This window comes from Octopus sinensis, linkage group LG9, assembly GCF_006345805.1.
Source record: "Octopus sinensis linkage group LG9, ASM634580v1, whole genome shotgun sequence".
NCBI lineage: Eukaryota > Metazoa > Mollusca > Cephalopoda > Octopoda > Octopodidae > Octopus > Octopus sinensis.
This window is the reverse complement of record NC_043005.1, coordinates 32736719-32761979: the sequence shown is the minus strand read 5'-3', so window position 1 is coordinate 32761979 and position 25261 is coordinate 32736719. Positions and strand designations below refer to the sequence as shown.

At 35.2% G+C, this 25261-nt stretch overlaps 1 protein-coding gene across 7 annotated transcripts in view; it reads right to left on the bottom strand.

The window, feature by feature from the left end:
* The window catches only part of LOC115215371 (myocardin-related transcription factor B), a 384512-nt gene that overhangs the window by 11551 nt on the left and 347700 nt on the right, over positions 1 to 25261 (bottom strand). For 6 of the 7 annotated variants that reach the window (XM_029784526.2, XM_036505875.1, XM_036505874.1 and 3 more), the window contains 3 exons: positions 14736 to 14811; positions 11302 to 11463; positions 6381 to 6431 (listed from right to left, as the gene is read on the bottom strand). In XM_029784526.2, the coding sequence (XP_029640386.1) occupies positions 6381 to 6431; positions 11302 to 11463; positions 14736 to 14811 (289 nt within the window). The remainder of the gene's footprint in view (positions 1 to 6380; positions 6432 to 11301; positions 11464 to 14735; positions 14812 to 25261) is intronic. The other variant, XM_036505876.1, reaches the window with a different exon arrangement.

Here is a 25261-nt window from a genome sequence, read left to right as displayed (position 1 = left end):
TTTAATGAAAATCTGTTTAGCATTTAGGTTCATTAATGGAGGCAAGAAAAATTAAAATTTTATTTAAAAAAAATTTTAATATCAGATTAATTTTAATATCAGTAAGAAAAAAAGCAAAATATGAGGCATGGAGAAATTGAAGTTGACCAAGTGGCCAGTAGTAGAATAGACTGGAAAAACTATGGCAGCAGTATAAGGAATTTACAATGAAATCAAAACAATTCATCTTTCTTTATCGATTCCAATACAATTCTTGAAGGCTTCTAGAAAGTTTAAGTTTGATCAAAGAAACAGATGCTAATTAAAATAACTTCTATCATTCTTCTAAACAGAAGCTAGGTAAAACCATCCAGTTGTGAGATTAACATTTTTACCATATTTCTGTTGAAATACACTGTCTTTGGTTCAACTGATTTTGAAAATAATGATGAGGGGGTACCTAAAAGTAACAGGAAACATTCTCTGTGGGGCAAACCGGATGTAGTTCAGACTTCTGCTGCTAGAAGCCACTTGATGTGACCCTCAGACATCACTCTGCCAACCGGCAGCATCAAGTGAGGTCATACTGCCATGTGGTGTGCCATGGTAGATCAAATGCAGTCACAATTGAATGTGTGCCATAAACTGAACAGTTAGAAGTTGATCTGAACCCTTTTTTTGAAGGTCATCAGCTGGTGCTACAACTACGACCCAGAAATGAAGCAGCAATCAAGTCAATGGAAGCATTCAATGTCACCATGACCCCAAAGAAGCATGTCAAGTGAAGTCCAATGTCAAGACGATGCTGATTTGTTTCATCATTTGAAAGGAATTCTCCACACATGATTTTGTTCCTCCTGGTCAAACTGTTAACTAGACATTTTACTAGGAAATTCTGAAGCATCTGTGAGATGCAGAGAGATGAAAATGCCCCGACCTGTGACAAAGTGGAGAGTGATAGTTTCATCATGACACTGCGCTTGTACATGCTGCCTTGAGTGTGAGCCAGTCTTTTGACCAAAAATGGCATGACCCTGCTTACCCATCCTCCCTATTCGCCCAATCTTGCTCACTGCGACTTTTTTTTTTTTGTTTCCCTGAAAGTAAAAGTCCTTAATGGAAAACGTTTTGCAGATGCGGAAAAGGTGAAGAAAAAATTACAGAGATGTTAAAAGGCATCACTTCAAAAGAGTTTCAAGACTACTTCAAACAGTGGCAAACACATTTGGACCAATGCATTGCTTCAACTAGAGAATACTTTGACAGCAATAAAAGTGTAAATATGTAAAAGTGAATAAAACAATATTGCAAAATTCCGGTTTCTTTTGAGTACTCCTTGTAAAATATCTTTGTCACTGGAACATAAATTAACATGAAATTTTGATGACAAATTTTAATTTAGATCAGTTTAAAACAGGAACTCCATAACATAGAGCCTGTGGCAGTACCAAGCAGGTTGGTATCAAAAGGGTTAAAAGTTTAGTAACATCTTCTGAAAATTGTCACTGTATTTTCTAAATTACTAAAGGTTTAAAGTTGTTTCCAAGAAGAAACTCCATGCCCTAACTTGTAGGAAGACCCACCCACATTGTTCTAAATAATTTTTTCTAAACCAAAGATTTCGAATAAAGAAAGGAATTTCCCTAGGTCTTTCAAATTAATTTCAATATCAAAATATGGTTAGTTGACAACTGGAATGTCATTGTAGTTACAGCAAGTCAACTAAGAAAATAACTGCAACAAGTTGAAGAAAAGCCTTGTTTTAATAACAGAAAATGTTGTTAGGCTTAGCAGAAAGGAAAGAAGTACACCCTGCTAAGTATCATCTCCCCATCTCAGTAGGAAAACTGCTTCAGACTTTTTAAAAACTCTTCACACTGCTGTTCCAGAATATTTCCGTTACACACTGTCACCAAATGTTTTGATATGATTTACCATGCCACAATGGTTCCAACTAATCAGAAAAATTACTAAAATTTAATGAATAAATAAAATGACCAAGTGGACAATTTCATTTGTAAATTGGAGGTGAAATAAATATAGATGAGATGGTTATAGATTCACCAGTAATGGTTATATAGAAGTACACAGCTAAATATTACATCTTTCACAACAGGGATGATATGAAATTAGTAATTCTGTGTTGCTATATGTAAAGTTTCCAATGTAGATGAAGAATCACAAACAAAGATAAGGCATACAGTGCTGAGAAACCAAGCAACAATCCTTATGCTAATTATAGTAGCTGTGGTTGCCACTAAAACATATATACATATAATTTCACAGATAATACATATACGTGTAATACTACAAATGATATATTTAAATTACATCAACTGATAAACATTAAGTCCAACAACCTCATGAAATAAGAACTGGTGAAGACAAGGCACTGGTTACTGTCTTACTGATTTAACAGCAGAAAGCAAGTGAAAGAGAGTGAAAGACAAAGAGCAAAAGATGCAGAGAGGTGGGGGTCAGAAGGGAAGATGACTTCAGTGTTGGGACACCAAATTAAGTTCTTTGCTAAAATCAGATTCTGGTGAGACAGAATGATTGAATGAATCACTGATGAAGAAATGAAAGAATTAATGAGTATTTATAGTTAAGTTTTATGTAGAGATCAATAAAACAATATTGCAAAAACGAAAATGTAAACAAAAGCTAAGTATAGGAATTATTGTCACATGACTCATCAGTTGCAATCAGATAATTAATTAACAAGATATGACATTGCATTTCATTTTGGAAAATTATTAAACACTGCAAAATAGGATTTGAATAAAAGGATGTAAGAATCATCTTTTTAAAAATGCGTGTGAACAAGAGGTGGTTAAGAGTTGGATATAAGTACTTATCTAAAGATTTCAAAAAGATGAACCCTTTTCAATCAAAAGATAGTCCCTTTCATTCACGGAGTTAGGTCTCCTGAGCAAAATGCTTCATTTCACACTGCTCCATTCTTTAGTATTAAGGGACACAAATCTATCTGAATAAGATGGTAGATGATGGCCTGGGGTTTCTTTCCAACCAGCATTATATTCTAACAAGATGTCAATTCCATAAAAGAATACAAGTTACACTAACTACTTAGAACTAACAGACTTAGCTAGAAACAAATCTACAATGCAGTGTCAATGAGTCAATTGTTCAGTGAACTTTCATCTCAAAAGTTTGATGCCCACTTTCTTTTTTTTCATCATGGACACTATACAGAATAGTAGGGCATAAACATTTTCTCAAAGAGTATGGAAAATACACTGGTTCTTTACTTAATAATTTCTAGAATAGGCACTGGGTCATGTAGTATAAAGGGTACTGGACTGAATTCCATGGTTAGCTTTTAGAAAAGTGTGCTGTTAGTTTAACTTTTCTAACAATTGATGTCAGAAAGTTTATATTAAATGGGGGGGGGGGGAGCAAGATATTAAAAGCATTCCCTGTGTTTAAATATAAGTTATATTTAGAAATGCTGTTTATTATAATTTTTGATAATTTTCCAGAGAATATGGTCAACAATTTTACTTAGAATGCATCTGTGGATGCATGTGCAATGTGCATGAATTAAGTTTACATTTCAAATGTACAATCCAAATAAACATCCCCCCTCACAATAACAATGATGATGTTAGCAAAGATTACTATATAAAGTAATGCAATGAATATATTTAAACATATTCCCAAAAATGGTGAAATAGAAATGAAAAGTCACCAGAGAAAGTAAAAGGCTATCATTTCAGAGAACAATAGAAATGACAGAGAAATAGGAGAGAAAAAGAGGGAAAATAAATAAGATATATATATAATATATATATATATGTACAGAATATATAAATGGATTTTGTTTTTTAACTTGAATACATTTGAGTTTACTGAAGTGCACAGAACTTCACAGATCATACGCACAAATAGGTTCGAGCATACATGAACATATATGCACAATCACAGAGACTACTATACAAGGACATAGGCATGCATCACCCAAAGCTACTCACAAAGACACAATGATGTCAAAATGCATGAGGGTGAGTGTGGATGGTTAAAACTATGACACAAAATAAAATATTCTAAATCAAAAGATATATTTTTAAAGGGAATATTAATGCTAGAGCTCAACTGTAATTTTATCATCATTGAGCTAAATGAGAGGCAAATCTCCTCAGGGATAGGATACTAAACTATGACAAGTAATTTTTCTAGAAAGTGTTTGTACTAATTCTGAAATTGTAGTAATAAGTCAAATGAAGAATGCAAAATTAAATGCTGTGCTCCTTCTTAAACCTTTTAGCATTCAGATAACTTAGTCAAATGTAATGCTTATTCATTCACATTGTTTTGAATTAATCATGCATTATAATGTAGATATGAGATTGCTTATTTTTAAAAGGACATTGTAGAGCAGGTGTGAGAGGCCAGATCTGGCTGGTTTGATCATAAAAACAGGTTGACTATTTGGCCAGATATGGCTAGCTTGAATGCTAATGGATTAAAAGAAAACCATGCAAAACAGACTTGACTTTTATTTGGAGTAGGTCAAATGGTCAAGGTTCTTGTAAATTTGATAATTTTGCATTGATGTTAGAATTAGCTAGTCACATCTGCAGTAAGATATTGTAATCTATAAACTGACAGACTTCAATAAATGTCATATAGAGTAAGGATTTCTAACATTGGTACAAAGTCACACATTTTAGTAAGAGAATTTATAAGACTCATTTTATCAAGCCAGGATGTAAAATAAAAACTTGACTATGACATGATGAAACAAAAAAAAAAGCTTTATAGAGAGAGAAAAAAAAAACATTTCCTGAGAACAAAGATAAAGTATAAAGCTGTGTCTGTTTTTGTGTCCAATATATCTAACAGAACACATCAGTGGTTGCAAATTATGTGCTGAATTGATGGAGCAATCTGCAAGTATTGGCACAAAAGATGTACTGTACAAAAACTTACATCAACTATGATTGCCTCATAATTAAAGAAGCATAAGTACTCCTACTCCAGCAAGTATATAAATCAATACACTGGCGGGATGTCATTTGTAAATGACCTTGTAAAAATTGAAAGAAGCTATTTTTGGTAAGAAAAGTAAAAGAAATGATGAGGAACTCAACTTGAATTAGCAGACAGCTTCCACAAAGTTTGTCATTACTTTAGCTATGGCAATAAACAGAATATAATGCTCCACCAGAAACTGGCCAATATAACTCTACAACCCTGGTCCTAAAGTGGACTCAGATTCATTAATTCTTACATAATGAGATAATTGATCTAATCATTTAGTACCCAGTTTTTGCCCCCAAAATAGAGATTTAGGCCTTTATTCTTGGTTTCCAAATGTATAAAGCTCGTATCAACATGTCATACATCCAGTGATGAAACCAGAACAGTTCTTTGGACTCTCAAGCTATACAACAGAAATAAAGCAATGAAATATTATAATAAAGAAGCAGGAGAAGCTATACTTAAGAGATATCACTTTTCATTTCTAGAGATCAACGTCTTGGTGAAAGGATTTACTAAATATATAATTTGAAAATTAGAATTTCTAAATGGCAGCAGATAAAAATAACAACTTAGTGGCAATTTACTCAGTTGGTTTAATAAAATGGAGAGTGGTCACAGTATAATTTATACAGTATAAGCAATTGATAACTAAAATTCATTGAATAGTGATCATTCTAATTAGCATTAGTAACCTCTTATTTACAGCAAAATATGGCCATAATAATCTAATTAAAGGATAGTTGGTGTTTCTTTAGATTTATTTTGTTATATACATACTTATTATTATTATTATTTATATTGGTGAGCTGGTAGAGCCGTTAGCATGCTGGACGAAATGCTTAGCAGTATTTCGCCTGTCGCTATGTTCTGAGTTCAAATTCCACCAAGATCAACTTTGCCCTTCATCCTTTCGGAGTTGATAAATTAAGTACCAGCAAAACACTGGAGTCGATGTAATCAACTAGTCTCATCCTGCTAAATTTTAGGCCTAATGCCTTTACTAAAAGGGATTATTAATATTATTACTAATTTATATAATCAACATTGATTTATGTAGTCAAGGAATTTGAAATATGTTGTTCTTATTTTCTCCTGCTTCATATCTAAAAGAAATAGGGCATAAAATATTTAAAAAATTAGCACAAAAATAAAAACAAGAATTGCCTTTTCTAAATTGTGAATTACTAGGAAAAAAAATATAGTTGAAAACAATGCATGCAGTTGCATTTATAGTGCAGGACAGGAAAGAGGTGGAGGTGGCAGGAATTTGCAGTGCTGGGCAGCAACAATAACATATTGTACATAAAGGAAAAGAAGACTGTGGATATATATATAATATATATATACAGATATGTATATAGATATTATTATTAGCAAAAAATACAAGCATTTACCTTGTTCAGTTGCTAAAAACTTCTTTGAGCTTAAATCCCTCAGTTTGATACCTTTAATTTAAATATAGTGGCAGAAGTTCTTAGTAGGAAAAGCCATAAAAAACACAGCATGCAATTTGTTTTATTTTCTTTTTTTGCTGTTTGTTTTGTAGTTTATTTATTTATTAAATAGCATATATATATATATAAATAAATATATATATAATAAATATATATATAAATAAATATATATATATATATATATATATATATATATATATATATATATATATATATATATATATAGCATTATGTCAGTAAGTGTAAAATAAAATAATAATAATAATAATGATAAAGTTGTAAAGCCAAGGCAGAACTTGGCAACTGATAACACACAGAGAGAAGAAAAGAGAAATTCTGCCACAGTCTCAATGCCTGAAGTTGGAGTCACTAAGTTTAGATGTTAAAATAAATAGACAGAAACAATAGATATAATATATTTTAGATAAAAGTGGGAGGGACAGATTTTTTTAATTTTAAGTAAACAAATTAGATTAACTAATTCCTTCTAAAGGAAGAGAAACGTTACAATATAATTAAATGTATGAATATATGTAATTAAATACAACATAATTAAACATATGATTTAAAATTTAATTATGAATGTCTAATGTATCCATGATCAAGTTACAACTCTATCTTTGACTATCTGACCGATGACAAGTCTTCCAACACCAAACATGACCATCAAGTGAAATATCAAGATAAAAAAAAAAAAACCAGAGATCTAACAAATGTCAAAATGGCTCTCAGATAAAACAATCTTAACAACACTATAAGAGAATTATGGATATAAATCACTATGCCTGGTTGTTCACCCCTAAAACACAGGCCTTCTGAAATTCCTTCTCTCAGTTTCTCTGTAGCTATTCAAGACATTGGTCTTACTGGTCTTGAAAGACCTTCTTCCAGATCAAACCAACAACAATCTATCTATATGATGCACACATGTCATTATATATATAACACACCCTTTATTAGTATTGTTTTTGTAAGAATAACCAGTATAGATAGTATGGTATTGTTATCATGTTATTCCATAAACAGCAAATAATTTGATCATAACCCTTCTAGACTACCCACCACCACAGTTTCATATACAGAACCTATTGTCACATTCACACTGCAAATAATTCTCTTCAAGCTCCCCCCCCCTACACACACACACACACACACACACACATGCACGCTAACCAGTTCTACAAAAATCTGGTTTCAAAGCAAAAGACTTGGACGTAACAAGCTTTTTGTTCTAGATTGTTCTCAATTCAAGCAATTCAGGGAAAAATCCAGGATATCTATATGGAACAATCTGGAATATAAAATAATGATGAATTTGTTTAGGTTCAAGTTAGCTCCAATCAAGCAAACTTATGACCAAAACAGTCTTTTTTAAAGCATAGTGAAATCCAGACTACATTATCTAATGCCTTCTTTTACTAAGATGCAATGTGTGTTTTGTAAGCATTGTCACAGCTATTTCAAGTGGGCTGAATAATCTCACATAGGCTATCTTACTGAGTATGTTTCAATGTATCTGCTTCTTTGTGCACTTAAGAAATATTGGGCATTTTAGGCCACAAAACAAGAAGGGCAAAGTATCCAACAGGAAAAAAGAGTGGCAGGAATTACCTGTTAGACTTAACAGATTCTGAGAATGTCTTAATATATATTAACACAATATATATATATATATATATATCAACACAACTGACCACACAAGACAACTACTACTACAAATACTGTTCTGTTCCTACTACAAACATTTAGTATGACTAGAAGAATATTCTCATAAAAAAGATGAAATTGTTAATCTCCAAGACATTGTGAGTTCTAAAGGTGAATTACTAGAAACACACCAAAATTAAGTCTAACAAGAAATTAATTTAACATCCATCCTAAAGCCAAAATACTTTGATATCAAAGATTGATGTTAGGGTATTGAAATCACAAAACATTGGACAGAAGGTAACCCATAATGTCAGTGACCTTAGTAGGTATAAATAATGAGTTCTCAATCACTTCTTATTGATCTCAAGTTATTGAGCTTCTCATCTGAAGACCAAGTTCAGCCAATCTGCTTCATTACATACCATCAAGACCTTCAGTCATATAAAACAGATTGTGGCCTGAGACCATATGCATTCTGCACAGTGGTTAGATAGAGACAAAGTGCCAAAACACAATCTAAAAAAGAATATTCACCAAAAAAAGTTAATGGTGTCCGGTGGTTAAGCAATGGTGTCATCCACTACAGCTTCATGAGACCTGGTAAGTCAATTGCAGTGGATGTATACATCAACCAACTGGATGAAATGATGAATGAACTTGCAATTAAACAACCAGATTGGTCAATAGAGACAGGCTGATTCTTGACCACATGTTGCACAAAGAAAGCTACTGAAGTTACAGAAACTGAACTTGGAAGTACTCTGTCATCCACCATATTCACCAGACCTTGCACCAACTGACTATCATGTTTTCCAAGCATTAGACAACTTTTTGTAAGGGAAAAAATTCAAATCTGAAGAAAATGCAAAAACAGCCTTTCATGATTTCATCACCACTTGCTCACCAGAATTCTTTGCTGCCAGCATAAATAAGCTACTGATAAAATTGCAAAATTGTGTTGATAATTTAGGTGCATACTTTGATTAATTGCATTGCTTTTTCTTGAGATAAAGTAATATAAACTTTCAGTTTAAAATCGGACATTTCATTCATAATGACCTGATACACACACACACACACACACACACACACATGACAGGCTTCTTTCAGTTTCTGTCTACTAAATCCACTCACAAGACTTTGGTCAGTCCAATGCTATAGCAGAAGACACTTGCCCAAGGTGCCACGTAGTGGGACTGAACCCAGAACCATGTGGTTGGGAAGCAAGCTCCTTACCACACAGCCACACCTACACCTGTTTGTAAATTCTATAAATTTCACAGACTTAATCCCAATCATTGCCAATAGAATCCAGTGAAGTGACTGAATCCTAAATATCACATATATTAGCAATGTTCTTTCTTTGTTTATGCCTGGAAGGAATTAATTATCTATCTTTAAATCACTAATCTCGACTCATTGATAAGATATGTAGCATCTAATGAGCATTAAGATGTAAAAACAAATGTATATATTTGCTTCAATACTTGGAAGGCGTGTGTATACACACACACACTTATAAAACTGATGAAATTATGTATTGTTACAAACACATTTGTTTTGTAACAGTATCAAATTCTGCCAATGCATCTGGTTTTGGTTTTGGGTATGACTTCATCAACACATATTTATTTGATTGTAACATTGATATTCACAAAAAATAAGTAGAGATATATCAATTCATCCCATAAACTCATTTACGCGAGTGTGTGTGCACGTGCATGCAGCAAATCACAAGCCTAAAAATAGATTTAGTGGATATTCATAGTTTTTATGCACCTATTTCTTTTTTAAATAAAAAAAAAAAAACTGCACGTGTGCCAAGCTTAACCAGCCAACTGCACAGAGTTACTGCCAAAGTTTGACCACATAAAAGTACAATTAACAAGCAAACTATATTATGCTGAAAGCTTGCCAAATGTATTGCTTGATCTTGATAAAGCATACCTGACAATTCATTATCATTTTTGAGTTGGAAATTATAATCATCTCCCTTTCATAGTCGAGTCATTTGCACTAGGTAAAGACATTCAACCACAAAACAGCACCAACAAGTATTTCTTTTACCAATACACATAATCATTTTGAAATAGATGTGAAAGGTCATTAATTGTATCCTATTTACCAGCAGTGCATATTCTACTGATTCTGTCTGAGTCAAATCTGGCAAAATATACAATGAAGTACCAAAGTTTGGATAAACAGACAAATATAATAGTGGAGCCATCATTCAATTTCTTTATTACCACCTAATTAACACATGGAAACAATCAAATACTTTACTAACACCGTGACTACAAACCCACCTTGAGATTTATTTTCTGCAACTATATTTTGCAAACAAGCCTCTGAAGAAAATGACAAACAAACATACAAGGTATGATGACATTGTTCAAATATTTCAAAATTTCTGTTATTTGTAATATATCCTTAAGAAGTCAAACAGCAAAACATATCAACCTTAAGAATGTCATCAAATGCCAACTGAACACAGCTAATAGAACATTATTTCTACACTATAGATTGGCAGTCTTCATAAAAGCTTACTACAATATTAAGGCTGTTTTAAGGTGCATGCAAACAGGCAAACAATAACACCGTCTAATCTTCATTGTTTTGCTATCTCCTTAACATGGTACCAAACTTGGTTAGAACCATATACATGGTAGTAGGCAGTTACAAGATTGAAAAGGCAGAACAACAAAACGTTTTGGGAGAGCAAGGAAAGGTTGATAGTAGAAAATGTGAAGTTAACAAATGAAACAATTCTATTGTTATTAGTGAGATTAAAAAAAAAACACAAATTGTTTAGGCAGCAGCAGTGGTTGTGGTGATGGGGAGAACAGGGTTAATGTAACAACCACACATTGTAGCAACATGGCTTAACAATACCATTTCCTACATCCAAGAAACAGAAATTTCTCAACAAATAAGACGGAAATATGTAATATGCTCGTCAATATGCATCCACAAAGGTGTGCGTATGTGTGTGTGTATGAGTGTGTGTGTATGAGTGTGTGTATGAGTGTGTGTGTGTATGAGTGTGTGTGTGTGTGTGTATATGAGTGTGTGTGTGTGTATATGAGTGTGTGTGTGTGTATATGAGTGTGTGTGTGTGTGTATATATATGAGTGTGTGTGTGTGTGTGTGTGTGCGCGCGCGCATGTCCCCATTCGCCCATTCCCAAGTATGTTTATTTGATGATACTAACCTTTGATAGCTTCTGCTAGTTCTTCATTTGCTTGCAGGATGTTGCCCTGTACAAGTTCCAATGGGCCAGGACGATGAGACAGCTTATCATTGAGTCCATCAGCTAGCTTGGCTCTTTTTAGCTGTCGTTGACGATCATGAAGTGATGGATCTACATTTGTATCTGAATAATAACAATAATAGATAAATAAATAATTCTTAACAAAGGTACAGCAGCAAAAATTATAGGGAGGGTAGAGTTAATGAAATTGAGTGCAACACTTAATTAGTACATATGTTGTCAAGTCTGTAAAGATGAAATGCAAAGTCAATCATGACAATATTTAAATAACAACAATAATAATGTCAATCCTTTCAGCTACAGACACAAGGCCAGATATTTTGTGGGAGAGGGCTAGTCGATTACATCAACCCCAGTGCTCAACTGGTACTTATTTTATCAACCCCTGAAAGGATAGAAGATAACCTCAACAGAATGTAAAGGATCAGAAGAAATCCCAAATCATCATCATCCTTTAACATCCATTTTCCATGCTGAACAGTTTGACCAGAATTGTCCATTCTGATTTGGCTTGGTTTCTATAGCTGGATGCCCTTCCTAATGCTAACCACTTTACAGTGTGTAAATATTAATGATAATGATATTATTATTATTATTATTATTATTATTACTATAATGATAATAATCATCATCCTTTCTGCTGTAAGCAGAAGGCCTGAAATTTGGGGGGGAGGGACTAGTCAATTACAATGACCCCAGTGTGTAACTGGTACTTAATTTATTGACCCCCGAAAGGATGAAAGTCAACCTCAGTGGAATTTGAACTTGGAATATAATGTCAGACAAAATACTGCTAAGCATTTTGTCAAGTGTACTAATAATTCTGCTAGCTGGCTATCTAATAATAATAATAATAATAATCCTTTCTACTAAAGCACAGGGCCTGAAATCTGGAGAGAGGGACTAGTCAATTACATTGACCCCAGTGTTTCATTGGTACTTATTTTATCAACTTCAAAAGGATGAAAAGCAAAGTCGACCTTGGCAGAATTTTGAATTCAGAATGTAAAGACGGACGAAATGCCGAAATGCCACTAAGAATTTTGTCTGGCATACTAAGGATTCTGTCAGCTCCCTGCCTAAATAATAATAGTTTCAAATTTTGGCACAAAACCAGCAATTTCAGGGGGCAGGAGTAAATCGTTTACATTGACCCCAGTACACAATTGGCACTTATTTTATTGACTCCAAAAGGATGAAATGCAAAGTTGTCCTCAGCAGAATTTGAACTCAGAATGTAAAGGTAGTAGAAATGCCACTAAGCATTTTGTCCAGCATGCTAATGATTCTGCCAGCTTGCCACTTTAATAATAACAATAATAATAATCCTTTCTACTAAAGGCACAAGGCCTGAAATTTTGAGGGAAGAGACTAGTCAATTACATCAACCCCAGTGTGTAACTGGTACTTAATTTATTGACTTCAAAAGGCTGAAAGGCAGAGTTGAGCACTAAAAGAGAAGAAAGTCTATCAAAATATGATAATTAGTAAAAGAAAGGAAGTGCTAAAAGAAATGCAGAACATAGACAGTTCCACAGACACCAAGAATGTGAAAAAGTGACGACACTTCATTGGAGAGGCTCCAAAATGTAGATTTAAAGAGAGAAACTGAGTGTTTGTGGAGGCTGATCAAGATGAAGTGCTAAACACTAGTTCAGTGGACAAAGGTATTTATTCCACATCTTCAATGAACAAGTGCCATTTTTGTAATCAGTGAGTGGAAAATATTGAGCAGATTGAAGCATGCTGTAAAATGTTAGATCAGATAAAATATAAGCAGCATGATGACAAGGTTTGCCTCCGATTATACAGATCATATAAAAATCATGGATACACTTCACACTATTTGTAGGTACAATCATGTAACAGAAAAGGTTCTAAATGAACCTAGTAAATCAAAAATTCTATTGGTTTTGACATCCAGAGAGAATAATTGAATATCACAGACGAAATTCCATTGTCTATGACATGAAAAAATAAAAAATAGAAAACGATTCAACAGACATTGCAATTTTTTCAGACAAGAATATTGCAAACAAGGAAATAGAAAGATGTCAAAATATATTGAATTAAAATATGGGATGACCAGCAACAAAAGTGAAAACTATAGCAGTAGTCTTTGGAGTTTAAGGTTCAGTAATCCCAAACAGTTATCATACCATCTGGAATGGTTGGACATCAAGATTGACATGCAAGTGGTCTACAAAATCTTTCTTGCTTGGAACAGCACATGTTCTAAGGAAGGTACTTCCCATCTAAGACTTTTTGATAAGTTTTATCAGTTGACATGATGAACAAAAAAACAACAAATAGCAATTATTTTATCTCCATTCTGTGCAATGAAATAATAATAATAATGATTCTTTCTACTATAGGCACAAAGGCACAAGGCCTGAAATTTTGGGGTAGAGAGCTAGTCAATTACACCAACTCCAGTGTTCAACTGGTATTTATTTTATTGAGTAATAATAGTTTCTAATTTAGGTGTAAAACAAATTTTTTGACAAAAGGAGCAATAATCAATTACATCAGTCTCAATACTTGGTGGTTATTTAATTAACCCTGGAGGAATGAAAGGCAAAGTTAACTCTGGTGAGAGATCAACTTTGTCTATGACTGAGTATTTGGATTGTTTTCCCTTAGCAATAATTTTAGCTGATTGTCAAACTTCAAAATTTAAAAATCAATATTTTAATTTTTGTTTTAAATGCTAAAATATGAAGAAGAACTGAGAGCAATCAGTCAGCTCAACTAATGAAATATGAGAGACTATTGATAGAAGTCAAGCTCTAAAACAGACTAATTTAAAAACTATGCAGTAATAATTAACATTTCTTCTTTCTGTCAACCTTGTAGAAATGAGATCATCATCACTTAACACCTATATTCCATACTGGTATGGGTTGGATGGTTTGACAGGATCCAAGAGGTCCAAGAACTGCATTGTGTCCACTGCCTACTTCTACACAACTGGATGTCCTTCCTAATGCCAACAGAGTGTACTAGATGTTTTCTTCATGCCACTAACATGAGTGAGATTGCCATGCAGCTGCCATTCTATGAATACTGAGAAAGACAACTTTATGCAAGAAGATGAAGGATTAAAGTATGAGAGCAGAACAGGTTTCTTGCTGTAGAGGAGTTACATTGCTACTCACATTTTACAAGAGAAGGTGGGAGTGACCAGGGTAGAAGTGAGAAGAGATGAAAAGAATGGTGATAAGGTGGGTGGGAGTGAAAGGGACAGAAGAAGTAGGAGTGTAGCTGGGTGGAGGATTTAAGAGTATGAAAGTGAGCGATTGAGAATGGGTGAGGGGGTGATTATAAGGAATAAGTACCAATTCTATTCTATTTTAAAATTAAAATGAACTCACCTTCTAAAATGTGTTGATTTACAAGAGATTCTCGGTCAGGACGATGTTGTATTTTGTGTCGTAAAAGATCTCCAGTCTGAAAAATTTACATATTAAGTTAAGACAATTTCTTTTGCACATTTATATCATACCAATATCAACTGGTGTCAAAATCAAAAACCAAACACATTTATCATAAGCATTACTATCACCATCACCATCATCACCAGTCTACATTTGTTTTCCCACACAGTAGTTAAAAGTTTCAGAATGTCTTCTCTATTCTACGTTAATTTTGAGGCTTAACTTTACAAATGTTTCTCTATCAGCCTTTAGTTCAACCAAGAACACCTCCCACTCCCCGTGTAGGGACACTTTCTAATTGCAGAAACATTATCCGTACACATGTTGTTTATACTGAGGCAATACCATTTAGACCAAACTCACTTGTACTCAAATCACTTCTAGAGTTGATTTTTGCTACCCAACCAACCAAACTTGGTCAATTCATCACATTCTAATCACTGTAAGAAATCTTGTCTTCTGTCTTGCCATTTATCATCCCACTTCTGATGCACACAGTCATTTCATTCCTGAAGAACTGACTGAACTCAAATGTTTCCACAGTTGCTATTTCCTATCCTCTACTTCTACATATTTCTCTGCCATGTAACACTATCCTTCTCACAGTTGTAATTCCACAGCATTTTCTTTTTGTACAATGATAATCTTATTGTTGTCATCAACAGATGCAATAACTCCCTTAATCTTTCCCTACCTTATGCAGCTACTGCATAACACATGTACACAACACTGGCTTATTGCCATGAATGTAGAAATGCAATTGTCTGAATGAAGAACTATTTTTGATTAATTGCATGTATAACGAGCTTTATTGCATTTTTGCAATTTTTACAGAATTATGTTTTCTTGTTTTAATTAACAGAATTATGTGGTTTATGCTGAAGCATTGGCTTGATATTTCAAACAATAAACATTGTGTGCTTACACTGGAATGTTTGCAGACAGAAATAAGCATAGTGTGCAACTTAACCAAGGCTTGCATAATCTTTTTCTAGATGATATGAATGCATGCACACACATATTATACGGTCAATATGAAGGACCTTTTCTTTTAGTGATTGATAATTGTATTCTTTTTTACTTCAACAATTTACATTTTTTAATCTCTTTTCAAAAGTAAAGGTCCAATTTAAACCAACCACCACATCTCCTGCCATTTACTAGTTTGGTTGCTAACCTAAATCTCTACTATCAATTTTTTTTACATTAAATAGTAACAGAAACATAGGGTGTAAGCACCGAATCATAAATTTGTGGGTTCAATTCCTGGAATGAGCAGCATGTTGTGTCCTTCAAGTCATGTTGGTCTGTACAGCTCAAATGACTACCAATCTACCAATAGTTATACCCTCCAAGGGTGGTAGGATTGAGATAGTGATTGCTCATCACTATACAGGGCACCTAAGATAATTAACAAAAGCATAGTGCTTGCTATCAGGTCATACATGCTTGTCAGTGGTGATCACTGTGGTTTCATAGATCTGTAACCAATAGAGTTCACCAAGTCAAGTGTTCATTTGTTTTATGAAGTTGTTAAGGAAGGAAATCAATAACTCAGGTAGGAAAACTGGAGAGGGTTTAGGATATTCTTTTGCATTGTAGAGATCTTGAGAGATTAATTAGAGCGACAAATGTTGCTATAATCTAATTAAACAAAAAACAAAAAATTTTCACAGAAGTGTAACAAATGAATGTGTAAAGTCTCATAAATCTGCTGTTTTCATACTGTATTGTGGATATCAAAAGTTTGGTTAAGATGATACATGAAACTTAGAGATTGCTTCCAGGATTAATCAACTCTAAGGGACAAAAAGTAAAGTTGGTTCTAGTTGAATTTGAAATCATAATCAAGAGGTCTAAACTAAATAGTTTTAGATCTCTCTGATGATGATTTTGGTACAAGAGAAGTGTGTTAATCATTGTCTATGTTATCAACTCTGAAAGGATGAAAAGTTGACCTCAGAACACGAAGACTGGAACAAATATATAAAGCGATCTATTCAATACTCCAACACTAACAATTCATTACTTTTAATAATAATAATAATAACAATAATAATCATAACAATTTGTAACAAAGGCAGAAATCCAGAAATTTTGAGGTAAGGGGGTTGGTTGATTAACTTAACCCAAGTACTTGGTACTTATTTTTTTATATCAACCCTAAAAACATGAAAGTTGACCTTAGTGGGATTTGAACTCAGAACATAAAGGCATAACTAACACTTTGTTTAAAACAATGTTGCCAATCCCTGCTCCTAATAATAACATCAACAACAACAACAATTAGAACCATTATAGACTGTGAGAAATAGGTCTACCATCACATTTGTAATTAGAACAACAGGGATGATACTCATTCTTTTGCTTGTAGAAATTGACAAGTCATTGACAATCTAGAAAAATATCAATACTGGGGTCTCAACCCTGCTGTAAAACATTTATCAACTCATCTTGGAGATTTCTATGTTTTCTAAGATGTCATGAATTTTGTGGGATATTGGAATTGATTGAGGTATTTCCACAAATCAAAAATATGCAATTATATCATCATCATCATCATTCACAAGACCTGTACATATAAGATCAAAAGTGCCATCACTAGCAAGCAAGATCTCCACATCAACGATAACAAAAAATACTAACTTTAACAAAATCAGTTACTCTTATAACCACCATTATCAATGTCAATAAGGTGTGCGTGTGAGTGTGTGTAGGTACAGGTTGTAGCTTTAAGAAGTTTGCTTCTCAACCACATGGTTCTGGGTTCACTCCCACTGTATGACACCTTGGGCAACTGTCTTTTATTATAGCCTATGGTCAACCAAAGCCTAATGAGTGGATTTGGTAGACAGAAACTGAAAGAAGCCTACTTCACACACACACACACATACGTGGGGGAGGGGTCTTTGTGTTTGTCCCCCCACCACTGCCTGACAATCAGTGTAGGTTTCTTTACATCTCTGTAACTAAGTAGTTTGGCAAAAGAGACTGTTAGACTAAGCACCAAGCTTAAAAAGATAGAACAAGTACTTCAGAACCTATCAAGGTGGTTCCCCAGTATGGTTGCAGTCCAATGACTGAAACAAGTAAAAGATATATATAATCATCATCATCATCGTCATTTAATGTCCACTTTCTATGCTTGAATGGGTTAGACAGCTGGACTGGAACTGGTAAGCTGGAGAGCTACACTAGATTCTAGTCTGGTTCGGCATAGTTTCTGTAGTTGGATTCCCTTCCTAACACAAACCACTCCAAGATTGTAATGGGTGTATTTTATGTGCCACCAGCATGGGTGCCATTTACATGACACCAACATCAGCCATGACTACAAGTTCACGGGTGCCATTTGCATGACACTGGCATCGGCCATAACTACAATTTCACTTGGCTTGATGAATCTTCTCAAGCACAGCATATCATCGAAGGTCTTGGTCACTCGTGTGTGTGTGTGTGTATATGTATACACACACACACATACACAGAAACACCTTGAGGTTGCTTGACCTGCTATAAATAGCAGTGAAATCACCTTATCTTAAAAAGGAAAGCATATTGTAAAATACAGTTCTAGATACAGTGTGTCACAGAAAAATGGGACACATTAAATAATGTAGTCCCCATGGAAACCTCTACAAAGAGAGGAATGAGACTTTTACAGTTGGAATGAATTTTGATGATAGAATCAGCTTGATCAGAGCTAACTGACCTGGGGCTAAATAGAACAGAAAGTATGGAAATGGTTCTAAAAGATGAGATGTCCTCAATGATTAAGTAGATATAGAAAAAAAAAAACCCTCAGCAAGCCAACAACAACAAATCACATATGGTAACCTGATGCTATCAGCTGACATTCCTAGATACTTACACATAACAGCAAGGCAACTATCCAAAGCACTTTGATAGATATGTGGGGAGACGAAGGAGAGGGGAAGGGTTTGTTAGGGAGAGGAGGGAGGAAATGAAAAGAAGCAGCAGTAGAAATTTGTGGAAGATTTTGTAGAAGTAATGCCAGAGCAATGGCCTCTTCAAAGCTAGTTTCACAAGACAAGAGAGAAGCTGGAAATGCTTGCTGTTAATATTTTCTTTATTACTAAAACCTTAGCTATCACAACTTTCCACCATCTGCTACAGAGTGGGCAGGTGCCTTTAAAAATAGGGTGTGTGCATGTATATATACATTTGTACCTGTGTGTGTCATTGACTGTCTGTATGTACACACACACACACGCACAAACTAGTGATGTTGTAGAAGTACATTCACATTGGAAGATGGTTCACTTGCAGTTAGTGATTCTACAAAGAAGGAAATTTGAAGTGTCAAAATTAAAGGCTGCTAAATGTTGAGAATGCATGGGAGAAAGAGAGTCTGCTTGATGTGAACCCAAGTAAAGGACCAGCCATCAGCGTTTACAACTTTATTATGGATAAAGCAATTAAGGATATGAAAATAGGGAAAACTCCAGGCCCATCAGCAATTACTGCTTAAAATAACTGGTAGAGTGGGATATGGCCTAGTCACCTGTATAGCTAATTAGGCTATTCATGAGGGTGTCATACCTAACAACAGTAGCAGTATTATAATCAACTGCTACATGGTAAAGGTGACACCTTAAACAGAAATAATTAAAGAGGTATCAAATTGGAGGACCAAGACATGAAAGTTGTAGAAAGGGTCATAGCTCGATTAATTAGGAAGAGAGTTAACTAGATGAGATGCAGTTTGGTTTTGTGTCAGGAAGAAGTACAACTGATGCAATCATCCTGGTAAGGCAACTTCAGAAGTATTCAGCCAAAAATGAACCTATGTACTTGGCTTTTGTCAACATGGAGAAAGCCTTTGACAGAGACCCCTGCTCCCTTATCTGGTGTTCAATGCAGAAGCTAGGGATAGATGAATGGTTGGTGAGAGCTGTACAAGCCATGTACAGGGATGGTGTTAGTAAGATGAAAATCAGTAATGATTATAGCAAGGAATTTAGTGTATAGGTAGGAGTTCAAGTATTAGTTCTCAGCCCACTCCTGTTTATCATAGTCCTCCAGGCTATCACAGAGGAATTCAAGACTTACTACCCTTATTGCTCTTCTATGCTCATGACCTTGTTCTTATAGCTGAATCACTATCGGAACTAGAGAAGGAATTTCAGGTGTGGAAGCAAAGCCTGGAAACAAAGGGCCTTAGAGTTAATTCAGCAAAGGCTAAAGTCCAAGTAAGTAGGAAAACAGACAAATCACTAGGCCCTTCAAGAAGATGACCCTGCTTGATATGTAGAAAAGGTGTTGATAGAAACTCCACTGGGTATACCAAGTGCAAATGTTGGTAACAAAAGGCCTCTACCTCAAAGTGATAAACAGGTTGTATGATGCCTGTATACAAACAGCTATGCTACATGGCAGTGAAACATGGGCTGTGAGTGTAGAGAACATGCAAAGGCTTGAAAGAAATGAAGCCAACATGATCTGCTGGATGGGTAATGTCAGTGTGCATGTATGATAATGTGTATATGATTTAAGAGAATAATTGAGTATACAAGGCATCAGATGTAGTGTGCAAGAGAGAAGGCTATATTTGCAAGGTGGTGTGATGGATGAAGACAGCTACATAAAGAAGTGCCAGTCTCTAATTAAGGAGGGAACCTGAGGAAGGAGTAGACCCAAGAATATGTAGTACAAAGTGGTAAGAAACGATATTCAGATGTTGAATATCACAGAGGAAATGACAAGGGACAGACTTTTTGCAGTTTGCTGTACTTGAGAAGACACATCAAACTAAGTAACATTATGGCCATCCATACACACAGGCATGTCATTTGCAGCCATGCCCCTTCCCCTCACACGCACACACACTCCTCTGGCTAAACTCCACCACAACCCATCTTTCCAATACCCACACCAACCATTTTGATACATGAGAGTACTGCTCACATATCAGTGCAGCTGTGCTACACACAGAATAGACAGACCATCTAGCTGATAGAGAATTCTTAACTCCCCAGACAGATTCCATCCACCTAACTTCTTTAACTGCAACTAAAATGATCCTGCCCTTCTGAATCAACAAGTAATTTGCCCTTTATCTCAAGCAGACTGTCTCAATCTTCTTTCATCCTATCATCCCCCCACCCCCACCCGTGCCATCACCACCACTGACTTTGTTTTGTAGACATTAACCAACAGATGTTTAAACTAAATATCAAAACCTATCAACTTCGCTAGCCTATGGCTGCAAACACTTAAGGCTATTGCCCATCCCTCTTAGACAAAATTTATTTTAAAATATGTGTGTGTAGAACCACTTGACAAAATGTTGCCACATAAACTATTACTAATTTAGATGGGAGGAAATATTAAAATGCCAAACAAGAGTAGAGCTTCATTGTTCTTTTTCTTTCAACTCAGATTGACTTTGATCTTTTGTTTCTCTTTGCTTGTTAAAGCACTGGCAATGCTCAACCACAAAATTACCACAGAGCTGGACAAAATACTTAGCAGTATTTCTGCTGACTCATTATACTCTGAGTTCAAATTCCACCAGGGTCAACTTTGCCACTTATCTCTCTGGAGACAATAAAACAAAGTACCAGTCAAGCACTGAAGTTGAAGGTATCAACAAAACCAGAACTCGGAAAGACAGAGAGATCAAAGTAAATACTAAAAGGTTTGGCTGAGGTAAATATGAATTTTAGCTGTCTATTGTTTGATTGGAAAATATGCACAAGAAATAAATTGCAGAACAGTGTGACTGTTAATGAGATGAAGGAATTGAAATTTATGGAAGAAAATAAAATAATTTTGATAATCTAGAAATTTAAAAATTCTAGAGTTTATCCATTATGTTGAGATAGCCACTGACTCAACTGCATTTCAGGAATATTAAAAGGAGTATCAATATAATGTCTAGATTAAAGAGGAGATTATATTTTCTTGATTCTTAAAGTGTTAATTCAATCTCTGGGATAGAAAAATTGAAAGCTAAAACACACAAGAGAGAGTCTAATGACCAGGTTTGAGACACCCATCCAATCCCTGCAACTATTGAAAAAGAAGTATTAAAACATAGTAGATGATATTAGTAATATAACATATTCAAATAATCATAATTATAATGTTAATAGAAATATAGAACAGTTCTACTAGTTGCTGTAGTTTGTTTCTCTCAAGGGAAGTTTCTCTGAGACTAACTACTACAGCTAGCAGCACTATTTTACATTTGTACCAACATTATAAATATTATACACATCATTAGTTTAATCTAATACTGTCTCTAATGTATACATTGATAAAATAATTATATATCACCTGTATCAACCAGACAATCAGATGTTGTTATACACACTAGTCACAATGCACTTCTAATTCTTTCTTGATTGTGCCCTTCTTTCCCATGCAACACACACATAGACATATCTTTATCAATAACAAGAGGATATGAGAGCTCGATTCCTATCATCTCCCTCGGTAATTATTCTTGGCATTATGCCTCTATACTAATGTATGTTTTAATTTAATAAGTATTGGTGGTGGTGGTGGGGGGGGGGGTCAGTGAATGTGTGTAAATACACACACATTATATATATATATATATATAATGACTGATGTTCAGATAATGCATTCAGACAATTTCTATGGTGCATTTTTTTCCCCACAAATCATCAAAAGCAAATCAGAAAACACCTGGATTTTGGCAGAGTGCCACTGTGAAAGCTGATAAAAAAAATCTTGGCAATAAGCCACATACTGCCCTTCCCTCCATACACACACACACCCACACACATAACTTGAGAGCAGTAGTTAACAACTAAGGGCTATAGATGATGCCTTTTTAATAATATAAACAATATAACTTGTTCAAAACATTAGACTGAAAATTAGTTAAAACCTTGTTAACTATTTCTACACTTTTTTCAAATATTCATGTGTTTTTGAAAAATTATTTTCTTGCTTCACTTCTGTTTAGGTCAGAGTATGTGTATGTATTTACATAGGTGTATGGATATACATGTATGCATATGTGTACATAAATGTAACACAAGCTTGTGCACATGCACGTGTATTCACCCACACATGAACATGCAGGAATAAACAGATATTCTATAAATGTGATATATAAATACAACTTTTCTTCAATTCTATCCTCTCTATCTAGCCTTTCTATATTATTATCCTAAGGATTGTCTCAACTTTATGCCATCTCATTAGACATTTGTTGCATTGGACTCCTCACTTCCACCTTTGCCTATATTCCTAATTTCCTACCACTCAATATCCAACCCCTATCTTATATCTCTAACATTTGAAATACTCACTACCACTAATCAACAATTCCTAAGAAATCAATCTAAACTAGTGGTTCTCAACTGGGGCCCATATGATCCCTTAGGGTTTATATAAGATTTTCAAGGTCCATGCAAGCAAAATAGTAAATTGAAGATCAATGGTGGCATTTTAAGGGTCCAGGAAAAATTTTGCTTTAGATGTATCTATTGCAGAAAACAGCACAGTTTTTTTTTTTTTTTCTCTAATGTTTTACACTATTCAACATGTTTCTGGCCACTGAAAAATTTTCTCTCAGATCTAGCTATTGCAAACCAACACGAGTGAATGGATGAGAAACAAAATAGGAATTTCGAAAGAAGCATCTACAAAACTAGTTTTTAAACACTGAACAGCTATGAGGGTCCACCAGAATAAAATAGTAATCAAACGGGTGCATAGATAAAAAGTGGTTGAGGACCACTGATCTAAACAATCTTTATTGAACCACCCTGTCCTAGAGGAACAATCTTTATTGAATCACTCTATCCTAGAGGGACTCCAATAGCTTACAGAAACCAGGTCTCTTTTTACTTTGTAGAGGTTACGCTACTGCATAGGGGCAACATTGAACTACTCAGCTGATGCTTGTTGTAAACACTGAAAAGTTTCATCAATGATTAATGCAAAGAAGGCTTATAGCACCACATGTGTTGATTTCAGCCATATGTTGTGGGAGCACAATTCAGCTGTGATAGAGAAGAGAAGGGTGTTTTTAGTTTATTTAGCCAGTTTGTGGAGAGCCTGTAAAGGTCAAAAACATTGCTCATTCTCTTTGAAGTGGTACGGCAACTGCAGGAGAAATACCTAGCCAAAGATAAACCCCTATATTTTTCTTTTGTTGATTTGGAGAAACTTTTGACAGGGTCCCCCGATCCCTTATCTGGTGGGTGATGCAGAAACTGGGGATTGATGAGTGGTTAATAAGCCCTGTACAGCGATGCCGCTAGTAAGGTAAGGGTCAGCAATGAGTATAGTGAAGAATTCAGGGTAGAAGTAGGAGTCCACCAAGGATCAACCCTCATCCCCCTCTTATTCATCATAGTCCTCCAGGCTATAACAGAGGAATTCAAGACAGGTTGCTCCTGGGAGCTCCTCTTTGCTGATGACCATGTTTCCATAGCGGAATCACTACCAGAACTAGAGAAGGAATTTCAGATGTGGAAGCAAGGTTTAGAATCGAAGAGCCTTAGAGTCAATCTAGAAACAAAAAAAGTCCTAGTAAGTAGGAAGGCAAACACATCACAAACCCCTTCAAGTAGGTGGCCCTGCTCGATCAGCAGAAAAGGCATAGGCAGAAACTTCATAAGATGTACCCAGTGTAAGCTATGGAGACATAAGAGGTGCAGCAACATCAAAGGAAGGTTAACTGGGAAGATAGCTTTTGTGTGCAGCTGATGCATGGGGGCAATAAACACCACAGATGCTCAGAAAACTGACTCCATCACATACCACGGGGAGAAACTAGAAGTAGTTGATAGCTTCCGCTACCTTGATGATCAAGTCTGTAGTGGGGGTAGATGCTATGAGAGCGTTGCTACTAGTATAAGAATAGCCTGGGCAAAGTTCAGAAACCTCTTACCTCTGCTGGTGACAAAGGGCCTCTCACTCAGAAAGAAAGGTAGGTTGTATGATGCATGTGTGCGAACTGCTATGCTACATGTCAGTGAGACATGGGCTGTGACTGCTGAAGACATACATAGGCTTGAAAGAAATGAAGCTAGTATGATCCGCTGGATGTGTAATGTCAGTGTGCACACACAACAGAGTATAAGCACCCTGAAAGAAATGTTGGACACAAGAAGCATCAGATGTGGTGTGCAAGAGAGACAACTGCACTGGTATGGTCATGTGCTGTGTATGGATGAGCAGAGCTGTGTGAAGAAGTGTCACTCCCTAACAGTGGAAGGAACCCGTTGAAGAGGGAGACCCAGGAAGACATGGGATGAGGTGGTGAAGCATGAGCTTCAAATGTTGGGCTTCACAGAGGCAATGACGAAAGACCGAGACCTCTGGAGATATGCTGTGATTGAGAAAACCCAGCGAGTAAGGTGAGATCACAGCCGTAGCCTACACCAGAGTTGCATAACCAGCCCATTTAAAAACTACCTCTGAATCAGTGGGCAACATGCTGTGCTTGAAAAGAA